Consider the following 26,109-nt stretch of genomic DNA (forward strand, 5'->3'; position numbering starts at 1 on the left):
AGGCGCCGAGCCTCTGAGCCATTTTCTGTGCCAGCATAGAATAATATTAGTGTTTTCTTAAAGAGCCTGAGTTCAGCACCCACCTGTGGAAGTTGGCGTGGGCTGGGTTTGAATTGTGTCTGTTTCTCGTGTTGGTTTCTCATCCGGTAGAGTTCTGTCAAGTCAAAGACGCCACTTGGGGCGATTGCTTTCCATCAGATTTAGGAGAGTATTGGATGGCAAGGCCTTAAACCTCTCCACTGAGTAACACCGAGCGTTACAGCAGTGTAAATTACCCTTTGGACTTCAGACTTTGCACATGTGGCCTTGTTTGTCAGTGTTTAAACTATGATGAATGTTTCCAATGAGCCTGACTGTAGTTGTTTACGGAGAGGCTACTAAGCAGATGATTGTGGATTATCATTCTTGAGTCCTAGGAAAAGCCCACTCCACCGTGGTTCCCCCTTCCTCTAGCATCTGAAGCGAATTCAGCACTTAGTCCTGCCGACGTATTAGCTGTTTGTTTAGTAAGGGAACACTGCAAGGCAGGTTGTTTGTTTTTATCTTTGTCTTGCTGAAATAAACTTGGGGATGGAGGCCTTTTTCTAAAAGGGTTTTCTCCGGGACATTCTAAGTAAAAAAATAAATAATCTGATTCAAAACATAAATCCTGATGGGAACCATGGACTCCAGGAGACCTTTGGCTCTTGTTTTTGAAGACGCCAGCACCCACTTCATCGAGTCCATGTCAGGAGCGCAAGAGAAAGGAAACTCATTTTGTATATATTGACAAGTTAGAATTTTTTTGTTATCAACAGGTTTGGCAAACATCGAAAAGATGACAAGATTGAGAAATCGGGTAAAATAAAAATGCAGGAATCCTTGACATCAGAAGAGGAGAAGACCCGAATGAAGCAGGAGCAGGAGAGGTAGACTCCCGTTATTTGATTAAACCTCCTTGGAAAGAGGTTCTTTTTCTTTCTTTTTTTTTTTATTCCTTTCTGCTTTCTTTTTGATTTTACATAAAGACCTTGCACTTCACTACTTTTTATATTTTCTGTGTCAATCCAAATACTGGTGGTTGTAGATGAGTAGAAAGTAAAGAAAGATTTGGTTAAAACTCTCATATTTATTTGAGGCTTCAAAACGGGATTTGAATGGTATTAGTTAAGGTGTTCTGCAAAAGATAGAGCCCAAGATACTAGATGCAAAAAAACCCATGAATGCTGAATTCATCCTTACGAATTCCATCACCATAAATATTTAAATCTTATCTCATTCATCTGTGAGTGTGTAGTACATGACAGTAGTTTAAAAGTACTCATCGGCAAATAAAACTCTTTGACATTTTCCATCTCCTTTTAAATATCCTGATGTGTCACAGGAGTTCAGGAGGCCGTTCGCTTTTCGCTAGGTTGTGTGTTTCCTTCAAAGCCGACACATTTCTTGATTCTCCTTGTACCTCACTGTCACATTCTGTGACATCTTCCACAAAAATGTCTTATTCCGTGTCTTCCAGAAAGATGGTCCCCTACTGTTGAAATCATTGTATGTCGAGAGCCCAAAGACCAAAGAAAGAAGTGAAAGGAGTTACTTTAAGCAGACCCTTGAAACCCATTTTCAGAAGCAATTAGAGTTTTTCTCATTATGCTCCCGGGGGATGAGAAAGCCAGCTCACGCTTCGGTCTTTAGGGTTATAAGCTCACAGTGAGCCAGCGTCTCTGTGTCGGCACGTTTCATTTTCCAAATGGCCACAGCAAGAGGGACTGGGCCTGCTTTACCCTGATTTCAGTGAGTTTCTGGTACTTCGATCAAAGTTATAAAATTAAATACTGTCCACGGCTGAGACCATAGCCCAGTGTCTTTGAAATTAAGTCCAACCTTCTTACCGTAATTCTAGAGTTAAGATACTTTCAGTCTTAATGAATGAGAGAACTAAAGACAGGATTCTACAGCAGTTTTCTTTAAAAAGAATCAGTAGGGGGGCATACTGGCCTGTGCCTATAGTCCCAGCTACTTGGGAGGCTGAAGTGGGAGGATCTCTGGAGCCTAAGAGTTCAAGACCAGCCTGGGCAACATAGTGAGACCCTGTCTCCAAAAAAAAAAAAAAAGAGATATTAATATTTGGCTATTTTCCCACTCATACCTTTGAAGTTCTTTTGAGCACAATGGTTACTTGAATTCTGTTTGTAGCTTTCCCGGGCATAAAATATGTAAGTGGGAAATAGATGAATTTTAAATTTCTGATGGAAGTCTGGGTTTATTCTGCTGGGTCTTCCCCAATTTTTATTTAGAAAAAAAATTATCCTACCTTACTTTGTAGGCCTTTTTCTAATCCTCACCAAATTTGGGATCCCCCAGATTACTAAGTAACTCAGGTCAGCATGCACAGTGTTACTTGATGTGGATAATATGGCACTTAATTAAGTTCAGAAGTATAAATCTCTAAAAGAGTTTCTTGTCCCAAAAGGGAGAGAACATACCGGGTCAATGAATGAACTCAGAGCTATCCGTAGGCAAATATGGCATTTAGTCCGCAATCTGAGTGATAGAAACATCATGCTTCTCTCATGTCTTGGTACCTGCCAAAGGGCAGGCTTCATTATTCCTGTCCCATTTTTCATGTTGTAAATATTCCCCCTTCGCAGTTTGAGGTGGCTGCTGTGTTTCATTACAGAATTCTGTCACCGTTTTTCAAAATACTTTTATAATGCATAGTCAAATAATTCCAGCCAAACAATGATTTTTACATAATGGTTTCGCTTGTATTACTAATTTGCCCGAGGCACTGTTCGGTCTCAGTTTTGCTTTTAATTTTCATCTCCGTACCTCTCCTAATGCAATACTTCTGGGAACTAGGTGGACCATAATGAATTTGCAATGTACAGGAGGCCTGGCATAAAAATCTTTCAGGGTCAAGGAACAAGTGAATGGTCCATTAAAAAAAATCAATTAGGCTCATAATTTAAGAAAATTATCGTACTTTGTGTTTCAATAACAGTTTTTTACCAAGTGTGTTTTATTTAAACTCATGGATTTTGTAATAGAAGTGAACGCATAAGACTTCCTGGATTCCGTAAGTGGAGGAAGTGTGTTTGTTTACTGCTTGTTATTTTGATGAGGCAAGCCGCCTTCTGTAATATCTTCCTTTCTTTTTTTTATTTCAGATTAATATGGGGGTGCAAACAATGAGGTTAGAGTGTTTAAATTTGTTAGGTGAGGTCCCCCTTCCTATTCTGTCTGTGGTATTGACATTTCTCCGTCTCAGGATGGACGCCGCAACTTCCTGGGGAAAAATTTGACCAAAGATTTGATAAAAATAAATAAACCACTGCGGAGAGTCCCCTAACAGCCTTTCTCTCACTGCTGACTGGCAGGGAAGTGTTTCCTAGAACACCGTTGACCACTGTAGCTATTTGAGTTTCAGAAATTATTTTGGTTGATTCTATATAAAAATAGAAAACCTGACCTTCCTTCATTAAGAGCTGGGACATATCCACAAACCTAATTGGTATTTTGGGGGGGGGGGGGCGTCCAGGCACATCTGTGAAACCTGAATGTGTTACTCAAGATAGAAATATTGAAATAATGAAAGGACAGTGAAGATAGTTTGAAATGCTTTTCCTGCAGCGTTAAAGATCTATTTAGATGGTGAAAATAAATTAGATTCTTGTGAGCATGGGTCTCAGATTCAATTTGACCTCATTCTTGCCAACTTCCTTTCCTTTCCTCCCACTCGCTGCCAACGCTGGGAGATTGGGTCTTGAATAAGTACCGTTCAGGTGGGAGAAATGGATAGGAAGTTCACTGTGTGGGTCTGTCCTCTGGCTCCGCTAGCCCTGCCCCACGACAGGCTTGAGGATAGAAGACTGTGACCTTGAGAAGCAGGGAAGCTGGGGATGATACAGTTTGCTGGTCCTGACGTGGTTATTTGTTCTGCACTCCGAACCTAGGAGTTTCAGAGATGCTGTTGGCTACCTTGAGGATAAGCTGGGACCATAAACCCAGGTGTGGAGTCAGTGCTCCCTGCCCCCTACCCACTGGTCTTCCAGGCATCTATTGGCTTATTTCCACCATAAATTCAAAATAGAACATGTTCAATTAAGTGATTTATGTAACTTCAGGCCCACTTAGCTTCCATTATGAAGCAAGGGGATAGATTTCTCTGTTGATCAAATGTGCAAAGTAGTGTTTTAACTTCCTGTTGTGATTTCCCTCCAACGATACTTTGACTAATTTTTATTTTTCGTTTATTTATTTATTTTTGAGTCATAGTCTCATTCTGTTGCCCCAGGTAGACTGCTGTGGCATCATATCTCACAGCAGCCTCAAACTCTGATCCTCCTGCCTCACCCTCCTGAGTAGCTGGGAGCTGACACAATGGCTGGGTAGTTTTTCTATTTTTAGTAGAGATGAGGTCTCATTCTTTCTCAGGTGGGTCTTGAACTCCTGAGTTCAACCCATCCATCTACCCTGGTCTTCCTGAGTGCTAGGAATATTACAGGTGTGAGCCACTGTGCTTGGCCTCTACTTATTTTTAAATAGTTACATATGAACATTGTGACACAGGGTTCCCCAGTGTCTAGCAGCAGAGAAAGGGTTCATTGCACATTTATATTTGAGAAATATTTGTTTAAACCAGTTTGTGCATTTATCTCTATTACAGTATTTATCAAAACTCTTTTTTTTTTTTTTTTTTTTTTTGAGACAGAGCCTCAAGCTGTCCCCCTGGGCAGAGTGCCATGGCATTACAGCTCACAGCAACCTCCAACTCCTGGGCTCAAGCGAGTCTCCTGCCTCCGCCTCCCAAGTAGCTGGGACCACAGGCGCCCGCCACAACGCCCGGCTATTTTTTGGTTGCAGCCATCGTTGTTGTTTTGGCGGGTCTGGGCTGGGGATTCGAACCCGCCACCTTAGGTGTACGTGGCTGGCGCCTTAGCCGGTTGAGCTATAGGCGCCGAGCCTTTATCAAAACTCTTAAGTTAATGCACATGGAGAATCACCAAGAGACGAATAAAGAATCATCATTCTTCTGACCTATTTATTCACAATACAGCCTCCCAAATCCTCACTTTTTGCCTTTCATGGAATACTAACATATCTCAAAATTCAGAGAGACTAGGGAGGTACTAATGGTTCAAGCAAATCCAGCTCGCTCATCTAACTGGCTGTAGAAATCAGAGCTGATTAGACCATGTGAGGTGGCTCATGCCTATAATCCTAACACTCTGGGAGGCCAAGGTAGGCGGATCACTTGGCCTCAGGAGTTAAAGACCAGCCTGAGCAAGAGTGAGACCCCATCTCTACTAAAATAGAAAAAATGTAGCTGGGTGTTGAGGCTGGAGCCTACTTGAGAAGCTGAGGCAAGAGTATCTCTTGTGCCCAAGAGTTTGAGGTTGCTGTGAGCTATGATGACACTACTGCACTCAAGCCGGGGTAACAAAGTGGGACTCTGTCTCAAGAAAAAAAACAACAAAAAAAGAAATCAAAGTTGATTGTTTCACAGAACTGAGCTAAATCTTTTTTTTTTTTTTTTTTTGAGATAGAGTCTTACTATGTCACCCTTCTAGAGTGCTGTGACATCACAGCTCACAGCAACCTCAAACTCTCAGGTTTAAACGATTCTCTTGCCTCAGACTCCCAAGTAGCTGGGACTACAGGCACCTGCCATAACACCGGGCTATTTTCTGGTTGCAATTGTCATTGTTGTCTAGCTGGCGCAGGCTGGGTTCGAACCCGCCAACCTCAGTGTATGTGTGTCTGGCACCGGAGCTACTGTGCCACAGGTGCTGAGCTCGAGCTAAATCTTGTAATTGCTCTTTCTTTTTTTCCATTTTGCCTTTTCCCACATTTCTCACCTGTTAAAAACACAGACCTTGGGGCAGCGCCTGTGGCTCAAAGGAGTAGGGTGCTGGCCCCATATACCGGAGGTGATGGGTTCAAACCCAGCCCCAGCCAAAAACGAAACTAAACTAAACTAAACTAATAAAAACCTATGCCTTTTAAAGCTCTAACTGTAAGTTTATTCTAATACTAAAACTATAGAAAATTTTGGAGAAAGACCCATACAATAAAAACCAGGAAACAGAAATGGATGTGCATCAGTCTCACTGTTAACACACTAGCCTATGCTTTTCTAACCATTGTTTCTTGTACAATACGTATTTCCACACGGACGTGCTTTTTAAAAAGTTGGCATATATTTTCATTTTGATTTATTTTGCCTTTTCGCGTATTCTCAGAAAATCACGTTAAATGGTTTTTGGACCAGAGTCATTCAGTATAAACAGAAGGATGTACAGGAAGGAAGGACAGAAAGAAGGAGAGAATTCCGAACCATGAAATATGAGCTGTGCTATCCGGCCAAACTCCTCCACCCTCACATAATGTTTATCTCCTATTCTATTCTTTCTATTAAATAAGATTTATAATGTTAGCTGGCTTATAATTGGTAGTTACTTGACAAACGAAAGCCAATACAATCTTATTATCGATAGCCACATACAAAGCTGTTCTTGGGAAATGTTTCCAAGGGTACTGAATGCTTCCAGTGGCGATATGAAAAAGTGAATGAATTTCTGATGAAATCCTCCGAGTATATGAGGGGTATTTATAAATCTGCGAAGGAAATACATGATCTGAAATTTCTCACTATTCCATGTTATAATCACCCTCCAAAATCTTGTGGTTTTTCAATACTGGACCATTGAACTTTCTATTTCCTTAAGTGGTGGATTCCCAGTTCTTGGCGTGTCACTGTTCAGGTTTATATCCATATTTCTATATGAAATGTTCATTCATTGACCTTCTCTCCTTCTCATTTTTAAGTAATTACTTGAATTTTGGATAGACTTTTTTGTGATCTCAATTGGTAAGACCCTTTCAGCTGATACGTGTTGTTTTATGTACAATAATCTTTGCATTGAGGTCACATATTGTCATTCAAACAAAAGTTGCTCTTCAAAAAATAACCATTTGATGGAAAGTCTTTTTTTTTTCTGTCCGATAGCAACATTTTTATAGTTTCTCAGACCTCTTGAATCCTTCAGAAAAGTCAGCTCTAAGCAATGGGATAAGTGTCAAGTTTTTTTGTTTGTTTGTTTTTCTTTTCAATTTTCACTGGGCAGGTGAACAAGAATTTTTAAGAATCTGTTAGATTGCTTTTTACTAGTTCCTGACTTAGATGAATATTTAGGGGGATTAAACTTTGGACATCCTAGGCATTTGAAGCTGAGTTTGTTGACCAAGACTGTAACTCAAGTATGAAAATGCAATTTGGTTTCTAATGAACACTGCGCTAGATATATCTGGCATTGGACCATCCCTTTGCATGGGAAATACTTGTAGGCTCTTTGGTACCTGTGAAAGCCTGAGCATTCTGTGAGTATCTATGATTGTATGTGTGTGTGTTTTGGTTAGTGACATATTATGCTAGTGTTTTATTAGTCAGTATTAAAGAGAATTTTTTTTGTCATTTCTCTCAATGTTAAATATGCAAAAGGATAGTATAAAGCACTTTAAAATTATTCTGATAATAGTCTTGTTTTTTCTCTCAGGGATCCCTTACCTTTCTTAAGAGAGAGAAAAGATTTAAACATGTGAACGTCAAAAAAATGTAAGGTTAAATAAACAATTGTCAAAATAGGCACGATATTGGAAAGAGAGAAATGGATGGGGTCGGCATTAATAGAGACTGCCTCACAGAGATGGTAGTTGAGGCTCCATCCAGTTTCCAAGAAGGTATAAACAGGAAAAATACTGCACCCACACTCAATCTCCTTCCCCATAAGCACAAGGGCTCAAGGAATGCAAACCATCGCTTAACTGCCTCCATTTCTTTGAAATTTGTCATCGTGTTAGTAATTAGTAACACCCCTATAAATGCTTTGATCCCTTTTTCAACTTTTAACCATTTTCCATTTCAAAACTGATAACATCTCATTTTAGCATTGAGGGCTACAACTTAACTTACCACCTCACCTGTTTTAAGGGCCCATTAAGTATTTCAGCTACGTGCATTCTTCCCTAGAATAGCAACCCTGCACCCGTATCTTCAATACAGTTGTTCTCACGCAAGAAAAAAAAAATTTTTTTAAGGAACCGTTTAGACCATGGAAGTTCTTTCTTCTCCATCAACTTTGACCCTAACGTTACAAACACATTGAAATCCCACTTAAAGTTGGAACTGTTTTCATAGTAGGAAATTGAGTGGAACAGTGTCTTTCCTTGGGGAATTCTGCACAGATAGCATATTGGTGATGTATATACTGTTAGGGGCAGTTATACTTACACCCAATAGGCGGGGTAAGCTGAGGGGTATAGGTTGAACCTTGTCATTTCTGAAGTCCGCCATCTGCCGAAGTGTTTTAGGAGGCAAATATATATTTAGTGTGCTAAAAGCTACTATTAAAACAGACTGTTCTTCATGGGAGGAAAAATATAGTTAGTGATATGTAATGAACAATATTTGATCACACAAGAAAGTGACTATAGTCAGCAATCAGTTACATTATAAGAATTTTTTTTTTTTTTTGCAGTTTTTGGCCAGGGCTGGGTTTTGAACTCACCACCTCTGGTATATGGGGCCAGCGCCCTACTCCTTGAGCCACAGGCGCCACCCAGTCAGTTACATTGTACTTGAACACAATGGAGAGAGTGGAATTGGAATGTTCCTGACACAAAGAAATGACAAACACTTGAGGTGCTGTGTACGCCGATTTACCCTAATTTGATTGTCACACATTTTTTGCCTGTATCAGAACATCACATGTAATTCATAAGTACATACAGCTATTACGTACCTATAAATAATTAAAAATTTAAAAGTTAACAAAAAACCCTTCTAGCTGTCTTGTACCTTAAATTTCATTCTGCCATGAACATAGGTTTTTTCTGATAAGTTTCTATAAGACTTATTTCTGGAGAGGGGAAATACTGTTGAGGAAAGATCCACAAACTTAGGTTTTCAGAATGAGGAGTTACAGTAAGTTGGGAGTAGAAGGTTTCCCAGAAGAGTTGATGCCAAGATCCGGAACATGTTTTGAAGATAGTTAATAGCTATCTAATATTCTAATATGTAGCAATCTAAAATCTGTTAAAAATTGCTTTTCCTGGCTCAGCGCCCACAGCACAGTAATTATGGTGCCAGCCACATGCACCGAGGTTGGCGGGTTCAAGCCCCGGCCCGGGCTTGCTAAACACCAATGACAACTGCAACAACAACAAAAATAGCCAGGCATTGTGGCAGGTGCCTATAGTCCCAGCTACTCGGGAGGCTGAGGCAAGAGAATCACTTAAGCCCAAGAGTTTGAGGTTGCTATGAGCTGTGATGCCACAGCACTCTACCGAGGGTGACAGTGAGACTCTGTCTTAAAAAACAGAAAAAAATTACTTTTCCTGTTAGACGAGGATTAGTAAAGTTTACCGTAAATGTTAACAGCATTTTTTTATTAAAATAATTAAAGGTCAATGTCTGTTTCTTGTAGTCTATTTTTTAAAAAAAAAAGTGCCATGGGTGATTCTCCATAGTGAAACTTCATCTTTGCTTTGGAGATAGTGGTATTAGGCTTATGACTTTAAAAATACCATCGATTTTCCATCCTAAGGAATTGGTCATTCACTTGTCATCCTCATGCCTGGCACCTTTTCTGGATATATAAAGACTGTAATAGTCATTTAAAAAAAAAAAAAAGTTCTTTTTATTCTACTGCAATTAGTGCTAAGAGCCATTTATTGTAAAAGCAAAAATCCTAATGAATAGAAATGTTACAGAAACAGAAGTTCTGTGTGTTTTATCTTCCTCACGCATCATCCATTTTAATTAGAGAAGAGGGTGGTGAACACCATGACAGGAGTCTGGAATTAAAATCATTAATTGATGTCAAGCCGGAGAGAGACTGTTAGCACGAATTTAGTGACAGCAGGAAAGAAATTAACCTTATCACTTTATTTAGTACATTACATTATTTTGTGTATTGTTTTCTATGCAGGTTCAAGGCAATTTCATTATCATAATGGAAAAGACTTTTTTTATTTTTATTGCAAAAGGGAAAGGTGTGAATATTTATGTTTGAACCTAAATTGGAATGATAAATTCTTTACACCCAACTTTCAAAGAATTTCCATGAAAAGGTTTTTTTAATGGTGGTTTCGATTTTTTTTTTTTTCCAATTCACCAGGATAGGGGAATAGTTTATAATATTGTCCATCGACGTCAGTCGGGACAGCTGCCTGCGATAATTGAAACCTCAGAATAATTCTCTTGTTTAGAAGCAGGACGGACTTACTGAAACACTTAAAGTAATAGACGTGTATTTCTTTGGCTGAGTTTTGAACTAATAATCAGTTACTTCTGTCATTGCCAAGGCCTGGCTCAAGATAAATGGGACAGCTAATACCAAACAACAACCTGACTGTTCAGAAAAACTAATGACTCTTACATCTTAGAGATAAATCTGTGACCCCGGGGTCACCATAAAAGAATAAAGGGGGTGTCCTTTTATAGCCTTGACCATCTGGAACCATTAAGGGCTCGATGGCAAGATACTATCTTTTTTTTTGTTTGTTTTAAGTTTCCTTACGAAACCATGCTATTTTTATTACGACACCAAACATGTTTTCTCTCTTGAGCCAAATATTTTTTTTTTCCCTGAAATAAGATTCCCCATGAAGGATGAAAATATGTAACATGTAAATATAACCTTTTGCTTGCATCACAAAGCCGATTTTCTGTTTATAATAAGACATTCGAGTATCAAAGAGTATCATAAAGAGAATCATCTGTGTCTTTTATTAATTTTGCTTGTGAATTGTCGCTAAAATGTATATAAAAAAAAAACCCAGACCGTTCCTGGTTTTTAGAATCATCTTCTCAGTACCATTTGCACAGCAAGCATCTCTGGCATTAATTTCCAGAATGAACTTTAAAATGCATATTAGTTCAGGCTAGTAACCAGATTGGTGACCCTTCTGCAGCAGTGACCCTGTGCTGGTGGACCACGGGTGCGCTGTCGTTATATTGTAAGATCTTCCTTCCCCACTGGGATAAGCCACCAGGACGGAAAACAGCCTTCAGAACTTTGGGGATGAAATACAGTGGTGAGGACAAGATAAACAATAAAAATGTCATTTCTCATGTTATTGGAGCTAAGAAAAGAAAATCAGTGCTTTTAAAAGGTCCTGCAGATGGAGCTGTAACGTTTGTTAGACTCGATGATTGGCGGCACTTAGTCATAACGTACAAATTTGGGTAAAAGAAGCAGTTGCGATCTGGGCTTCACGAATAGTACCGCGTGTTGCCGAGAAACCAACTTGTTAGAAATCGAACCCCACTTCCAAACAGACAGTTAGGTAGAAGAAAATAAGCCCCAATATTCAGTGGTCAAGTAAGAGGACCCTAATTAGGAACCATGTGTTATGTTTCAAAGTAACTAAAAGAGGGAATTTGAAATGTCACAGACACACGGAAATGTTATCCACTCCAGGTAATGGATACTCTAACTGGATCATTACATATTCTGTGTATCTGATAAATACATGTCTGCATGAAAAAGTAAAATGCTTTGCGTCAATTAAAAAAAAAACTGCAATTACAAAGAATATGGTACAGGTAAGCATATATTGGTTACTTGTCAAACTCCAAACTGGATTATTTTATTAAATGCCATTAGTAAGATGTGAGAGGCATTACCCACTTTCTTTTTTTTTTTTTTTTTTTTTTTTTTTTTTTTTTTTTGAGACAGAGCCTCAAGCTGTCCCCCTGGGTAGAGTGCCGTGGCATCACAGCTCACAGTAACCTCCTACTCCTGGGCTCAAGCGAGTCTCCTGCCTCTGCCTCCCAAGTAGCTGGGACCACAGGCGCCCGCCACAACGCCCGGCTATTTTTTGGTTGCAGCCGTCATTGTTGTTTGGCGGGTCCGGGCTGGGGATTCGAACCCGCCACCTTAGGTGTACGTGGCTGGCGCCTTAGCCGGGTGAGCTATAGGCGCCGAGCCCACTTTCTAAGATTTATTATCGTGTTCCTTAAATGTTGTTAATGGAAATCCCAAATGTAACATACTAAGAATTACACTTGAGTTTCTTATCAAAAAAGAAGTTGACCCCCCCCCCCCAATGAGTCTTGTTTTGTGTGTCATTTGGAGTGAAAGGACATTCAAAATCTAGGACCTGTCAGTAATGTAGAAAGACCGGTGGGAAAGAAGTTAGGGGGGATGATGATTCTCTTTTGAGAAAAGTTGGTTCATATTCTGTTTTTCTGCTGTCTGTCTTAAGAGGCCTGGACTTTCTGACGTAAGGAAGCTGGATTATCTTCACTCTTAATGAATTGAGCTTTGTATATTGTAGGCTTTAGTCATTTATAAATATCCGAGTCACTCCTTTTGTTTTCAGACGTTCTCCAAATTCAGAACTTTCAGCTTTGTATTTATGTAATTATATTTATATCTGTTAAGTTCCTCCAAATTTCTTCAGGTTCCCAGATTTCAGGGTTTATGTGAATGCCGGGACACTCTAGATATGACTTATGTTTAACTGATTGCCTGATAGTGACCAAGCATAGTAGTAAAGTTGTGGGTTTACATAGTGAGTTGTTGGATAAATGATCATGATTGAACTTCAAATTAATATCCCAATAAGTTAAAAAAAAAAAAAACAACACAGTTTTTCTTCTAGGTTTTTTTTTCCTGGCTTAATCCAGAGTCAAAAACACAGCAGGGTACAAAGAATAGAATTATTCCTCAACTTATATGAATTTTCCACCATGGATATCCAATATTTCATTGTAACTAGCTTTTTATAATAGCGTCCTTGACTCCCGTAATTGCTCTTAAATGGAGTACAATAAAAAAACTCTTTGAATTTTAGCTAAATTTACATTAGCATTTGAGGACTGGCTCTCTTGTGGGCATTCTGTCTGTGGAACTCAGAATCTAGGGCAATCCTGATAAAAATTTCTTACTTTCCCATAGTCTCTTATGAGCTAAGAAAGTCATTCATTCTCAACTCAGGAAATAAGTTCCTCCCGGGAGTTTTTGGGAACATGAGAAGCATTTCTGATTGCCCCAGTGGCTGGGGAGCACTCTTTGATCCCATGTGGCTGGGATCCTAAGTCTTTCTAGCACAACAAACTAATGTCACTGGACCCTGTCGAGAAACAGTGAGCTAGGTGGGGCAAGTGAGTGTATGTATTTTTGTTTCAGAGCTGGAAAAGAGGAAAATTAGAGAAATTTGACCTTCTGGATCCAAAATTCTGAAAACAAGCCTGGAATGATGGTGATCTATACTAGATATAAAAAAAAAAAAAAGGGGAGAAAAATGCAAATTCCACTCATAGTGCTGTGTGACAATCTTTTGAATTGTTTTCTTATAAATTGTATTTAGAGGGCGGTGCCTGTAGCTCAAAGGAGTAAGGCACCGGCCCCTTATGCTGGAGGTGGCGGGTTCAAGCCCAGCCCTGGCCAAAAACTGCAAAAAAAAAATTATATTTAGAAATCATTTTAGATTCACAGGAAGTTGCAAATTCAGAGCAGTTACAGATACATTTCGTCAAGTTTTTCCGGTTGGTTTCAACTGACGTAACTATAGTATAATCGGAAGCAGGAAACTGGTATTGGCACACGTGTGTGTATCGTTCTGTAAATGGCTGTCACCACCACCGCCCTGGAGAGGCAGAGGTATCCCATCACAAAGGTCTTCCTCACACCCCTGTGCCTGCGCTGTAGCTGACCCTCACAACCACTCCTCTGTTCCCCGTCTCTATACTTTGGTCATTTGAGAATGTTATCTAACGAAATCATCAGGTGTGTGACCTTTTGAGCTTGGCTCTTTTTTCATGTTGCGTGAAATAGATTCAAGTCTCTGTGAGTACCAGCAGTTGGTTCGCTGGCCCCGATAAGTAGTATTTTGTGTTATGTACACACCCCGGCTTGTCTAACCATTCACCTGTTGTAGGATATCATGGGTACTCTGAATTTGTGAATATTACAAGTAGAGTGGCTACGAACAGTGGCACACAGGTTTTTGCATGAACACGATTCTCATGTCTTTGGGACAAGTACCTGGGAGTGCAGTTGCTGGACAGTATGGTGTTTGGTTTGTAAAGAAACTGCCAGACTCCTTTCCAGGGTGCGTGTAGCATTTTACATTTCTAGATGTAGTCCGTGACAGACCGACTTTCCCTGTATCTTGGCTGCGTTTGGTATTTTCACTGTCTTTTTTTTTAATTTTAGTTGGTGTAATAGGTGTGTAGCAATAGTTCATTGTGGTCTTTGTCTTTGAGACAGAGTCTCACTCTGACGCCATTACAGCTCGCAGCAACTTCAGACTCCTGGGCTTACGCAATCCTGCTGAGTAGCTGGGACTACAGGTGTGCACCACCACGCCCAGCTAGTTTTTCTATTTTTAGTAGAATGGGGTCTCACTCTTGCTCAGGCTGGTCTCCAACTCCTGAGCTCAAGCAATGCCCTACCTTGGCTTCCCAGAGGGTTAGGATTACAGGTGTAAGTCACCATGCCTGGGCTGTGGTCTTTCTTTTCACGTCCTTAATAACAGGTGATACTGACCATCTTTTCATCGGACCTCTTTAGTAAAATAAAATGTCTTTTCATGTCTTGTGCCATTTTCTAACTGAACTGTTTTCTCATTGTTGCATTTTGAGTGCGTGTGTGTGTGTGTGTGTGTGTGTGTGTTTGATGGATTCTGGATATAAGTCCTTTGTCAGATATGTGCTTTGCAAATATTTTTTCCCATAGTTTGTAGTCTTCTCGTCTAGTGTTTTAAATTTTGATGCTATCCAGTGTATATATATTTTTAAATTTTGTAGATAATGCTCTTGGTATTCATTTTTAAAATTCCTCACCAGGCACTAGTTCCCAATTTACCCTTCCCATTTTTCTTCTAGAGTTCTATGGCTTTACATTTTACATTTAAACTCGTGATCTATTTTTGAGTTAATTTTTTTATAAAGTGTGAGTTCAGGTTCCTTTTTTTTTTTTTTTTTTTGCCTTTAAGTATTAAATTTCTCCTACACCACTGGTTGAAAAAACTATTTCATTCCATTGAATTATTTTTCACAATTATGAGCAGTCAGGTGGCCATACTCTGGCTATTTCTGGGTTGTTTATTCTGTTCCATTGATCTATGTGTCTACCCTTCCACAAATACCACACAGTCTAGATTACTGTAGCTATATTACAAATCTTTCCATCTAGAAGTCCGATTCCTCCTATTTTATTGTTTTTCTTTTCACAGTTGTTCTGCTGTACAATCTTTTGCCTTTCCATACCAATTTTAAAATAACCTTATCAATAGCTACACAAATCTTGCTGGAATTTTTATAGGAATCACATTAAACCCATCTATCAATTTGGAGAGAATTGACTCTTAGATCTTCTTTGATTTATTTTAGCAGTATTATGTAGTTTTCAGCATACAGGTCCCGTCCTTGTTTTGTTACATTTCCATCTATATATTTTTATACATATCTATTAGCCAATCTATGTTTTTCTAGGGATTGTGAATGGCACTGTGTTTTTAATTTCAGTCTCCCTGTGTTAATGGCCAGCATATGGAAAATACAATGGATTTTCACATGTTGATCTGGTACCTGTGACTCTGCTTGCTAGCAGATTCTTACAGATTGATTGGAAGTTTCTATGTAGACCATCATGTCATTTGCAGATAAAAGTAGCATTTTTTCCCCTTTTTATTTATATTATACCTTTTATTTCCTTTCTAGGCTTCTTGCATTATCTAGAACTTCCAGCACTGTGTGAAAGTCCAGTGTTGAGGGCGCACATCTTTACTTTATTCTTGGTCACAGAGAAAGCATTCGATCTTTCTCCAATATATATGACAGGGCCTGTAGGTCTTTGGTTTTGCTCTTTCTCAGTGCAGAAAGTTTCACTCTATTCCTAATTTCCTGAGGGTTTGTGTCACTATGGCTGTTAAATTTTGTCAAATGCTTTTTCAGCCTCCATTGATAGAATCATGTGACTTTTCTTCTTTAGTGTGTTAACATAGTAGATTACAGTGTTGACTTCTGAATAACACGCCACACTTGAATTCCTGCAGTAAACACTATTTGGTCTTGGTGTACATTTCCTTTTTTATACATTGCCAAATTCTATTTACTAATATTTCATGAAGGATTTCTGCTTTTATATTCATGAGAAATATTGGCCTATAGTTGTCTTTTTTTGCTGTCTTCATCTGATTTGGATATTTTTTTCTGTATTCTTCAGAATAATGGTAATGTGTCATTCATTCTACCAGACATCTACTTCAAATATATTAAAAATCCTTTGCAATAAAGCAACAAACTCAGTTGAAGATACTGATTACTTAAAAAAAGATTTTACAGCTTTTAAGCGAACGTTTCAATTAGTAAATACATAATGGAAATATTTTTTCTATCAAAAATTATCAAAACTCTGTTGAAGGTTTGAAAACTATGTTTAAGTAATTTTTTAGATAACAAGATTGACTTAGGGTATAAATTATGTTAATGTATTATATGTTGGAGAGGACTCTATGTGAAGTAGCTTGTTGATTGTCATTGTAAACTAAACATATTTTCAGTAAAGTGGTCATTTAAGGTCTGTTTTTTAGTTATAATGCAGCCAACTTTTATTTCAGAATTTGATAGGACCCATGCCTCCTGGTCCTTAATCTCAGGATTTCCCGGTTATGTGTGTATCACATAAAACCAAAGTCATTGTTATTAAACTGAGATCTTCTTTGCCATTCTTGAAGAGTTATGACTTGGGTTTATGTTTAAAGGTCATACTATTTGAATGTTTATGGTTTATTTATAATGAGTAAGATATATACATTATACACGCACATAAATAATTATACATATAATGTGTATGTAACTTAAAAAAAATCATTTCTTGCCTTAAAAAAATTCATGAGCAATATTCAAGTAGATGCCAGAAACTATCTGTCTCTTGTGAATATTTAAAACTAGTTAATAAGTGAAAAGTTAGGGAGGAGGGAGGGGGAAAGGGGGGTCATGGTATATGGCACACCTCCTGGGGGCGGGGCACAATAGTAAGAGGGACTTTACCTAATAAATGCAAATAGTGTAACCTAATTCTTTGTACCCTCAATGAACCTGAAGAAACAAATTGTAAAAAGTTAAGCTTCAGATCAAAGTTATAACTGCATGCATTGCATTCACATGAGCAAAAGGTATCCGAGGCAATTATTTTTAAGCATCTGTGGCATCAGTTGATAATGTGCAGTGTATATAACTTACCATGGATAACACTGATGTTCCTACAGTTGTATGTTTTATCGTTTGGGATTCATTGAGGGTACAGAGAATTAGGTTACACTGATTGCATTTGTTAGGTAAAGGCCCTCTTATCATCATGTCCCTCCCCAAAGAGGTGTGCTGTACCCCATGACCCCCCATCCCACTCCCTCCTTCCCTCTTGCCACTGCCTCATTCCCCTACCTCTTGCCTTGAATTGATTTGAGTTTTTCTCTTATGTGGATGTGTATTAGTTCATCTACTGCCTTCAATGAATTAGGATTAAGTACATTGGGCTCTTGCTTCTCCATTCTTGTGATACTTTACTGAGAAGAATGTGTTCCAACTCCATCCAGGTCAAACAACTATTTCATTGAATGTTTCTTAGAATAGGAATAATTCCTCTTGTTTCAACTTTTTTGTAACTTTACAGGATTCAAGCCAAAACTCGTGAGTTTAGGGAACGGCAAGCCCGAGAGCGTGACTACGCTGAAATCCAGGATTTCCATCGGACGTTTGGCTGTGATGATGAGTTGATGTATGGGGGAATTGCTTCCTATGAAGGTTCCATGGCTCTCAACGCCAGACCCCAGAGCCCAAGGGAAGGGCACTTGATGGATGCCTTGTATGCCCAAGTCAAGAAGCCACGGAATTCCAAACCCTTACCTGTAGACAGGTAGGCTCCAGGGGCAGTCACAGTATTGCTTCCAAATCAACTTTTATACGGTTTTTGGCAAGGGAGTTGATTGTTCATCAATCCTCATCTCAGAACTGGCTTTTATTAATGACTTTTAAAGAGCTGTTGTGTCTAAAAGTATTGAGTTTACACAAATCGAAACCTAATGGAAGAAGCAGCAGCGGTTTTGATAGCTTTTCTAATGATTCTGACATATTTCATCTTGTTCTTAAAATGGTCTGATACTTGAGAATCAGCCTTTAGTTTATAACTCAAAAAGCAAACTTGAAATTATGGCTCTTCTCCTTCAGCGGTATTTCCTTTTATTACTAGGAGAGCTTCTAGTTGTAGCAATTAAATAGATGGAGGATGACATGATTTATTATTCCGGTTGTGATTTAAAAGGGCCCCAGTTTTACTGTGGCATAATTTTAGATTATGAAAGAATCAGTAAATGAAAAGTACAGTATATCCTATCTTCAGATTGCTTGTTAATTGCCATAGACCACAGGTCTGAATTATGTATAATACTGTGTTTCCCCCAAAATAAGACACTGTCTTATATTTATTTTTTCTCAAGAAGACACACTGGGGCTTGTTTTCAGGGGATGTCTTACCTCCGCACCAAAATGCATGGTGTGGCTATGCAAATACGCATATCCACATATTTGCATAGCCACGCCCATTACTAGGTCTTATTATTGGGGTAAGGCTTATATCTAACAAATGCATAGAAATCCTGGTAGGGCTTATTTTTTGGGTAGGGGAAACACAGTAGTATAGTGTACAGGAGGGCAATGTTAGCTATGTTTTGCCTTTTTACTGATATATAATATTTTATATATTTCTGAAGTATATGTGAGTATTTGTTATATCCATAGAATGTGTAGCACTCAAGTCAGGATATTTGGAGTATCCCTCACCTTGAGTATTTTAATGCCTGTATATTTAGTACTTTGACTGTAAGGCTATATATTTATAGCTAGGTGTTTATGCATGGCTGTATATTATCATATATTGCTACTTACATGTTTAGTAGCTATGTATTTATTAATAGCTCTATATTACTGTATATTCATTTCAAATCTTAAATGAAGCAATTCTGAAGAGATCTTTTCTCACACCTCCATGTGTGTGGTCCAGTACTTTACAGAGTTTAGTTCACAAAGAATATAATTCTCATTTCCTTTCCTATCAGACATAAGCATGTTATTGTCATAAGCAATACGCTAATTCCATCGCATCTTAAAATGGTTTCTTACAATCATTGCTCTCTGTATGGGAGCTGGGCTTGGGATGTTATAAATATCAGGTTTCCTTGAAACAACAGCTCTCAAACTTCAGTGCTTTTGCTTTATTGTGGATCTGAATCACCCTGGGGATCGTCTTAAAACACAGATTAATTGCCTCATTCCCAAAATTTTGATTCAGTAGACTTGGGGTGGAGCCCAAGAATTTGCATTTCTTACTCGCGGGTGTGATGCTGGCACCACTGGTGCTGGGAAATTCACTTTAAGAACCTTTGCAGGACTAGAGATGTACTGGAATTATTTCATTGATAACCTTTATGTGTTATAGATTACTACATTTTGCAACTGCCCATATTTTAGTTACTTAATTCCAGCTATTTTTTTTTTTTTTTTTTGCACTTTTGGCTGGGGCCGGGCTTAAACCTGCCACCCTCAGTATATGGGGCCGGCGCCCTACTCCTTGAGCCACAGGCGCCGCCCAGTTCCAGCTATTTTTACAAATTTAATAGGTAACCATCAGGCAAAGTCAGAAGGAAGCATATTAAAAAATAGCTAGTGGGGAACCAGATCTTAAAGTGAAACTCTAATCAATTATTATTCTGTTGTTTTCTTTATTTTTTTTCCATTTTGGGTGGGTATTAGGTTTTCTTTATCGTGTTATTAAAATCTATTTGTTGACTATAGTGACTAAGTCAGTTACTACAGAAGTCCGATGGTTTATTTGCACCCTGTGGGTATAATCACCCAGAAGGTGCCCATTCTTATTAACTAACAAAGATGTGTCAGGATTCAAAGAATGAAGTTATTCTCAGTGACAGTGACGTTTTCTTTGAAAGCTTCTTACTTGGTTTCTGCCGTACTTGTGAATGCTGCTTGCAGAAGGTCAACCCACATTTGAAGGCCATGCCTGTCCCGTCGGAATTGTTTTCCTGGGAGTAAGGACATCAGAGCACTGGCACTGTCAGTTAGTAACTTTCAGAGACACTGAGAAAAATGAGCTGACATATTATTGATCATTGATGAAAGCACTCATTATTTTCAGCACCTTCCACATCTAGTTTGAAAATCTAAAAAATAGTGGATATGCTTGTAGCAGTTACTCGTGTAGCGCAGAAGTCTGCCCTGCTATGGGAGCTAGGAGTCCGCAGGGATCTGTCTCCCCAGCTCCCAAAGTCCAAATATAGTTGCTTTAAACCCCAGGCTTCAACAAGAGACTAACGTCTACAGATTTTTGACAAGATTTTCATGCTCAGAACCCTCTGTGTTTTGGGGCTCCAGCCTCCCTGCCCATAGTCTCTATTCTGCACCACATTCACACCAAGCAGAAACTCAGCTTCGTAATTATTAACAATTTCCATCAAAAGCCCACCCAGCAAATACATCGCAGAGACTTTAGTCGTTGGGATGAGTCACGCTAAGTTGTAAATAACTCAAAATCATATCGTAGACAGTGCTGTATCAAAAGCTCCTTCAAGCACAGCCTCAATTGGGTACATCACACTTTTTTTTTTTTTTTTTTTGAGACAGAGTCTTAGTCACTCTGGGTAGAGTGCCATGGCATCATAGCTCAGAGCAACCTCAAACTCTAGGGCTTTACGTGATTCTCTTTCCTCAGACTCCCTAGTTGCTGGGGCTACAGGTGCCTGCCATGATGCCCAGCTATTTTTAGAGATGGGGTCTCACTCTAGCTCTGGCTGGTCTGAACTGGTGAACTCAAGCAATCCTCCTGCCTCGGCCTCTCAGAGTGCTGGGATTACGGGCATGACCTGCTGCATCGGCCTTACATTATACTTTTGTTCATCCATACCCCAAGAGGGTGATTGGGCAAGAAGATTTCTTATGTTGCTTCCAACTCAAGAGAGACATAATTAAAAAAAAAAATTGATCATAGAAACAGTTTTTATTACCAATGCAGAGAGTAAAATGTCCATTATAAGTGATGTGATTAAGCCAGAAAAGTTGGGAATTTTTTTTTTTTTTTTTTGAGACAGAGCCTCAAGCTGTCCCCCTGGGCAGAGTGTCGTGGCATCACAGCTCACAGCAACCTCTAACTCCTGGGCTCAAGCGAGTCTCCTGCCAACGCCTCCCAAGTAGCTGGGACCACAGGCGCCCACCACAACGCCCGGCTAGGTTGCAGCCGTCATTGTTGTTTGGTGGGTCCGGGCTGGGGATTCGAACCCGCCACCTTAGGTGTACGTGGCTGGCGCCTTAGCCGGTTGAGCTATAGGCGCCGAGCCAAAAGTTGGGAATTTTTATACCTGTAAAACCCTTCTTTACCTACCAGGAATGAGCGTGAATTCGGCTTGGAAATCTTGGCATCTGCTCCACTGTGTTTTCCCGTCAGAGAAAGACCCAGGGAAGTGTGTCTCAGACTTGAGTGTAGTAGGGATTCTTTTTTTCTTAAAAGAAAAACAATGTCTTGATACTGCAGCGTGGAATTAAATTGTTTTGATTATAATGTTACTTAAATATGTATAAAAATAAAATAGGACTAAACTCCTTCTGTTGATAACCATTATACAACTATAAAACCAGGCGTCCTTACAAATTAAATACAAATGAAACGGCGAAGCCATTACATTCAAATGAACAACATTAATTTAATGTAGCCCGTAATGTTTTTTTTTTTAATCTAAATTCTTGCACAAATCATGAATATGGTGGCGGCTGCTACGTGGCAGGTTCATTTGGGTTTGTTTTCCTGGCCCACAAGCCGAGTGTGGTTTGAGTCAAGCGTCACTTTTCTGTCTTATGCGTCTGCAGTCCTTTCGTGTGTCCCTGTCCTTGGGCCTACACAACACGCAGGCACATCATTTCAGCTCTCTTCTCTCTCTCTCTTTTTTTTATAGTTCCTATAACATATTCTTTTACTTTTTTCTCCTTTTTTTTTTTAAAAAAAACAGTATTTAGAAGTGTACAAAACAATTTTTAACGTATGGGCCATAGTTGGCGGCTCCCTATTCTATGACTGTCGTAGTAGCCAGAACATACAATGAAAAATATGAGACTCTTCCCAGTGTCATAGGAAGCCTCAACTATCTAGGAATTAACCTTATAAAAAATAAACAAGACCATCTTGGAGAAAGCAAACTCTACTAAAGGAATTTTTTTTTTTTTTTAGGGCAGTGAATGTATTCTTTGTAATGCTTTAATGATGGGTACATGTCATTTTTTTTTTTAATTAATCATAGCTGTGTACATTAATACCATCATGGGGTATAGCATACTGTTTCTTTTTTTTTTCTTTTTTTTAAATTAAATCATAGCTATGTACATTAATACTATCATGGGGTACCGTGTACTATTTCTATATACAATTTGAAATACTTTCATCCAGCTGGTCAACATAGCCTTCATGTCTTTTTCTTAGTTATTATGTTAAGACATTTATATTCTACATTTAGAGAGATTCACATGTACCTTTATAAGATCAGCTCTCTTATCATTAAATCGAGGCCGTGAAAGTGACATTCCTCGAGGCCTTCATATTGATAAACTTGAAGTCAGTGAAATAACACAGTTGCAAGCTGATCTGGCAACCGTGATCTGGAAACACGAAACTTGAAACTCAGGGAATTATTTCTTGTGTGAGGAAATATACACAATGGAGAAACTTATATCAACTGACTAAATTTCACCAAAATTTGCAATTGGTATCTGATGAACTTTGCTATTCAAATTTGTGGATTTCATGGGAGCCTGAGAGTAGGCAGCCTCGACAGTTGAGAGTCGAAAGGGGTAGCCTGTGTCTGTTCTGGAATTTCCATTGTTTAGTAAGAAAGCAATATTCTTCAGGTCATTGTTTAACCATTTGGATGATTTTGGGGTCAGAAATTTGGATCTGGTAGCCCCACGTGGAAATAGCCGGGAATAATTTATTACATGCTGTGAATTTGGTGTCAAAATGGGATACTTTCTCAATTTCCACGTATTATTTATAAAAATGCTTTTTACAGGATAGCTTCATATGATGTCTAGAAATATGTCCACACCTTGTTTAATTTTATGGACATGACATGGTTACTGCTATTCAGTAGTGGACTTGGCATACTGATTTCTTTGTGTTGGATTGCTAAGGAGAAACAGATCCTATCCTTTGTTTCATGAGAATAGCAAGGTTTAAAATTCACAAAATTGCTGGTATACTTACTTTTATCTTGCTGATAAGTAGGGACCTCAAAGATTTAGCTATTGTGAATGATTTGTAATCTTCTATTTTTTGACTAGAGTGTACATCCCTTTTGCTTGCCTCATCACCACTGGCTACAGTGCTTTAGAGTCTTTTTTTTTTTTTTGAGACAGAACCTCAAGCTGTCCCCCTGGGTAGAGTGCCATGGCATCACAGCTCACAGCAACCTCCAAGTCCTGGACTCAAGTGAGTCTCCTGCCTTCCCTCCTAAGTAGCTGGGACCACAGGCGCCCGTCATAACACCTAGCTATTTTTTGGTTGCATCCATCTTTGTTGTTTGGTGGGCCCTGGCTGGATTCGAACCCGGCACCTTAGGTGTATGTGGCTGGTGCCTTAGCCACTTGAGCCACAGGCGCTGAGCCAGTGCTTTAGAGTCTTAACAGTGCTAAGTTTCCATATGTCTCCTCTGCTGTGGGAGAAACTGCTAACTAGCAATTGCCTATGCAATATTCCTTTTCCCCTTTTTTCTTACTTTGTAGGATCCCACAGGATCCAGGCAAGCAGCATGCCTGGCTAAAAAGTTCAGTTTCCCAGGCTCCCTTGCAGTAAGAGATGCCCACATGGCATCGTACTGACTCATGCATTAGAATTAGGCCTACACGTGGGACTTTCTGCAAAGCTGGGTTTTTCCTAATTAAAATGGGGCTGACCAGTGTTCAGCCCTTTGTCATTTTCCCTAATTCTGGAGGTGAAGGCCACATGGAGGAACAGGGGAAAGTCTGGTCCCTGGAGCAGCTGGTTCCGTCCTCACCCATGAGAAATGAGCCTGTTCCTTGATTAAGTTATCCGCAGTCAGATTTCTGCTTCATGAAGCTAAACGCCATGCTGAATACAGATGCTCCTCGACTCAATTCTCAATGGAGTTCCCTCACAATCAACCCACTGTAAGCTGAAAACATCGTTAGGTCGAAAATGCCATTGAGGGTGCCTACTGGACATCATAGCTTAGCCTAGCCAACCTTTACCAGGCTCGGAGCACGTACATCAGCCTGCAGGTAGGCAAAGTCATTTAACACAAAGCTTATTGTATAGTAAAAGGGGCCGTCTCACTGAATTTATGGAATGCTGTAATGAAAGTGAAGAACAGAATGGTTGTGTGGGTGCTTGAAGTACGGTTTATACTGAGTGTGTATCAAGTTGACACCATCTTAAAATCAAAGAATCTTAAGTCGAATCATCAATAATACACCTATGGAGATTGTCTGCATATCAGAGAACTATCCCTTGGCCAAATAATTTCCAAGTGTTTTGCAAAATTAAGTAATAGGCGAAATTCTCCAGTGTTGCTCAGTTGGCCTTTCTGCCTTACAAAAATGTTACCAAGTATCTGTTAGCAGATATCCTTCATAAGGCATTGCTGTCCCCTGACACCACCCACCTCCACCCATGATCCTGTTTTGAAGTAGGAAGCAGCTGAGTGTAATGCACTGTTGTGCCCAGAATTTTCCTGAGTCCCCAGCCCACGAAGGGACGAACTGAGACACACTCCGATGTAAAAGCAAGAGGCAAGCTTTATTTAGCAAGCTCGAGCCCGGACCCTCTCTTGGCAAACATACCAAGGAAGGCCCCAAGCCCAGGGGGTTGGAAAGTTTTATAGGGTACAGAAAGCAAGAAGGGTGAAGAAGGGTGGGGTACATTTTTGATTGGTGGTTGGGGTATGGGGAAGTAGGGGTGATTGGTGGTCAGGGTTTGGGGAAGTACGGGGAGGCTCTGGATTGGTACAGGTATGAGGGGTGGGGGATTTCCTAACTGGGGTCTTAGGGTGATATGAAGCAAGAAGGGTGGGGAGCACTTCTGATTGGCTGCCTGGGGTGCTTGATTTCGGAGAAAGGCCAAGGTTTGGGGGAAGCTGAAGCTTATTATCTAAGATGGCGGCGGGAGCTCAAAGTGAGGAACAGATCTTAGGCAGTAAACAACAAAATGGCGCTGGTCTGGCCCTCTCAGTACAAAAAGCGCAAAGCCACATAGCCTGAGTTTGTTCTGGGACCCTCCTGCCATCAGCTGTATAAACTCTGGGCTTCGTTTTCCTCATCTGTGAAATGGGACTTGTCTCATTAGGTTTGGGAAGGGAAAACCTTGTTAATAACATAGAAAGCACTTCACACTATGCCTTGTCCCTGGAGTGCCCTAGTTCAGTATTTGCTGTTGCAATGATTATTTAGGAGATGAGTTTTCACTCTCAGGAAAGCACAGTATCCCCACACGGATACAAAAACAAGCTGGGAATGAAATTGAAATCGGTAAAAACAGGTCTGATTCTTTACACTTACCATAGATAGAAAAGCAGGGGGGATGCAGTTCTGCTGGTGCCATTTCTTCATTAAATAGCTGGCTCTCCAGGTCTGCTCCATAAATCGTATCATATCATAAATGGTTTCTCTTTGAATTGGGCGCTACTGAGTTCACCATGAGGCATTCCTGATTGCTTCTGCAGTATAAACGCTTAGATGAAAAGTAAATGCTGGGTCCTGTAAAGGGGCTTATTTGAGAGTGACGGGTGGGGGGAGTGACATAAGAACACTGTCTCTCAATCAGTTTCATCACGTTGACCGTTGGAAGGTCTTCATTTTCTCCTTTCATGGACTTCTTTGAAGTTCTTCATGTTCTGCTTTTATGAAATTCTTACTGATTCCAAGTTTGCAGTGCTCCATGGAAAGAGGGAAGCTTGAACTTCTCAAACCTTGTCTAAAATTTAGGCATCTATTTATCTCCCGGTGGGACAGGCAAGCAGAAATTGTAACCTACTGTCATAGGCTGTGTT

General features: G+C 39.6%; 1 protein-coding gene across 10 annotated transcripts in view; it reads left to right on the forward strand.

Annotated features, from left to right (window-relative positions):
* PARD3 (par-3 family cell polarity regulator) overlaps positions 1-26,109 on the forward strand; it is a 592,542-nt gene that overhangs the window by 395,220 nt on the left and 171,213 nt on the right. For 9 of the 10 annotated variants that reach the window (XM_023511361.1, XM_023511364.1, XM_023511363.1 and 6 more), the window contains 2 exons: positions 798-908; positions 17,667-17,909. In XM_023511361.1, the coding sequence (XP_023367129.1) occupies positions 798-908; positions 17,667-17,909 (354 nt within the window). The remainder of the gene's footprint in view (positions 1-797; positions 909-17,666; positions 17,910-26,109) is intronic. The other variant, XM_023511366.1, reaches the window with a different exon arrangement.

This window comes from Otolemur garnettii, unplaced genomic scaffold (assembly GCF_000181295.1).
Source record: "Otolemur garnettii isolate 467f Iridium unplaced genomic scaffold, OtoGar3 scaffold00019, whole genome shotgun sequence".
Lineage (NCBI taxonomy): Eukaryota > Metazoa > Chordata > Mammalia > Primates > Galagidae > Otolemur > Otolemur garnettii.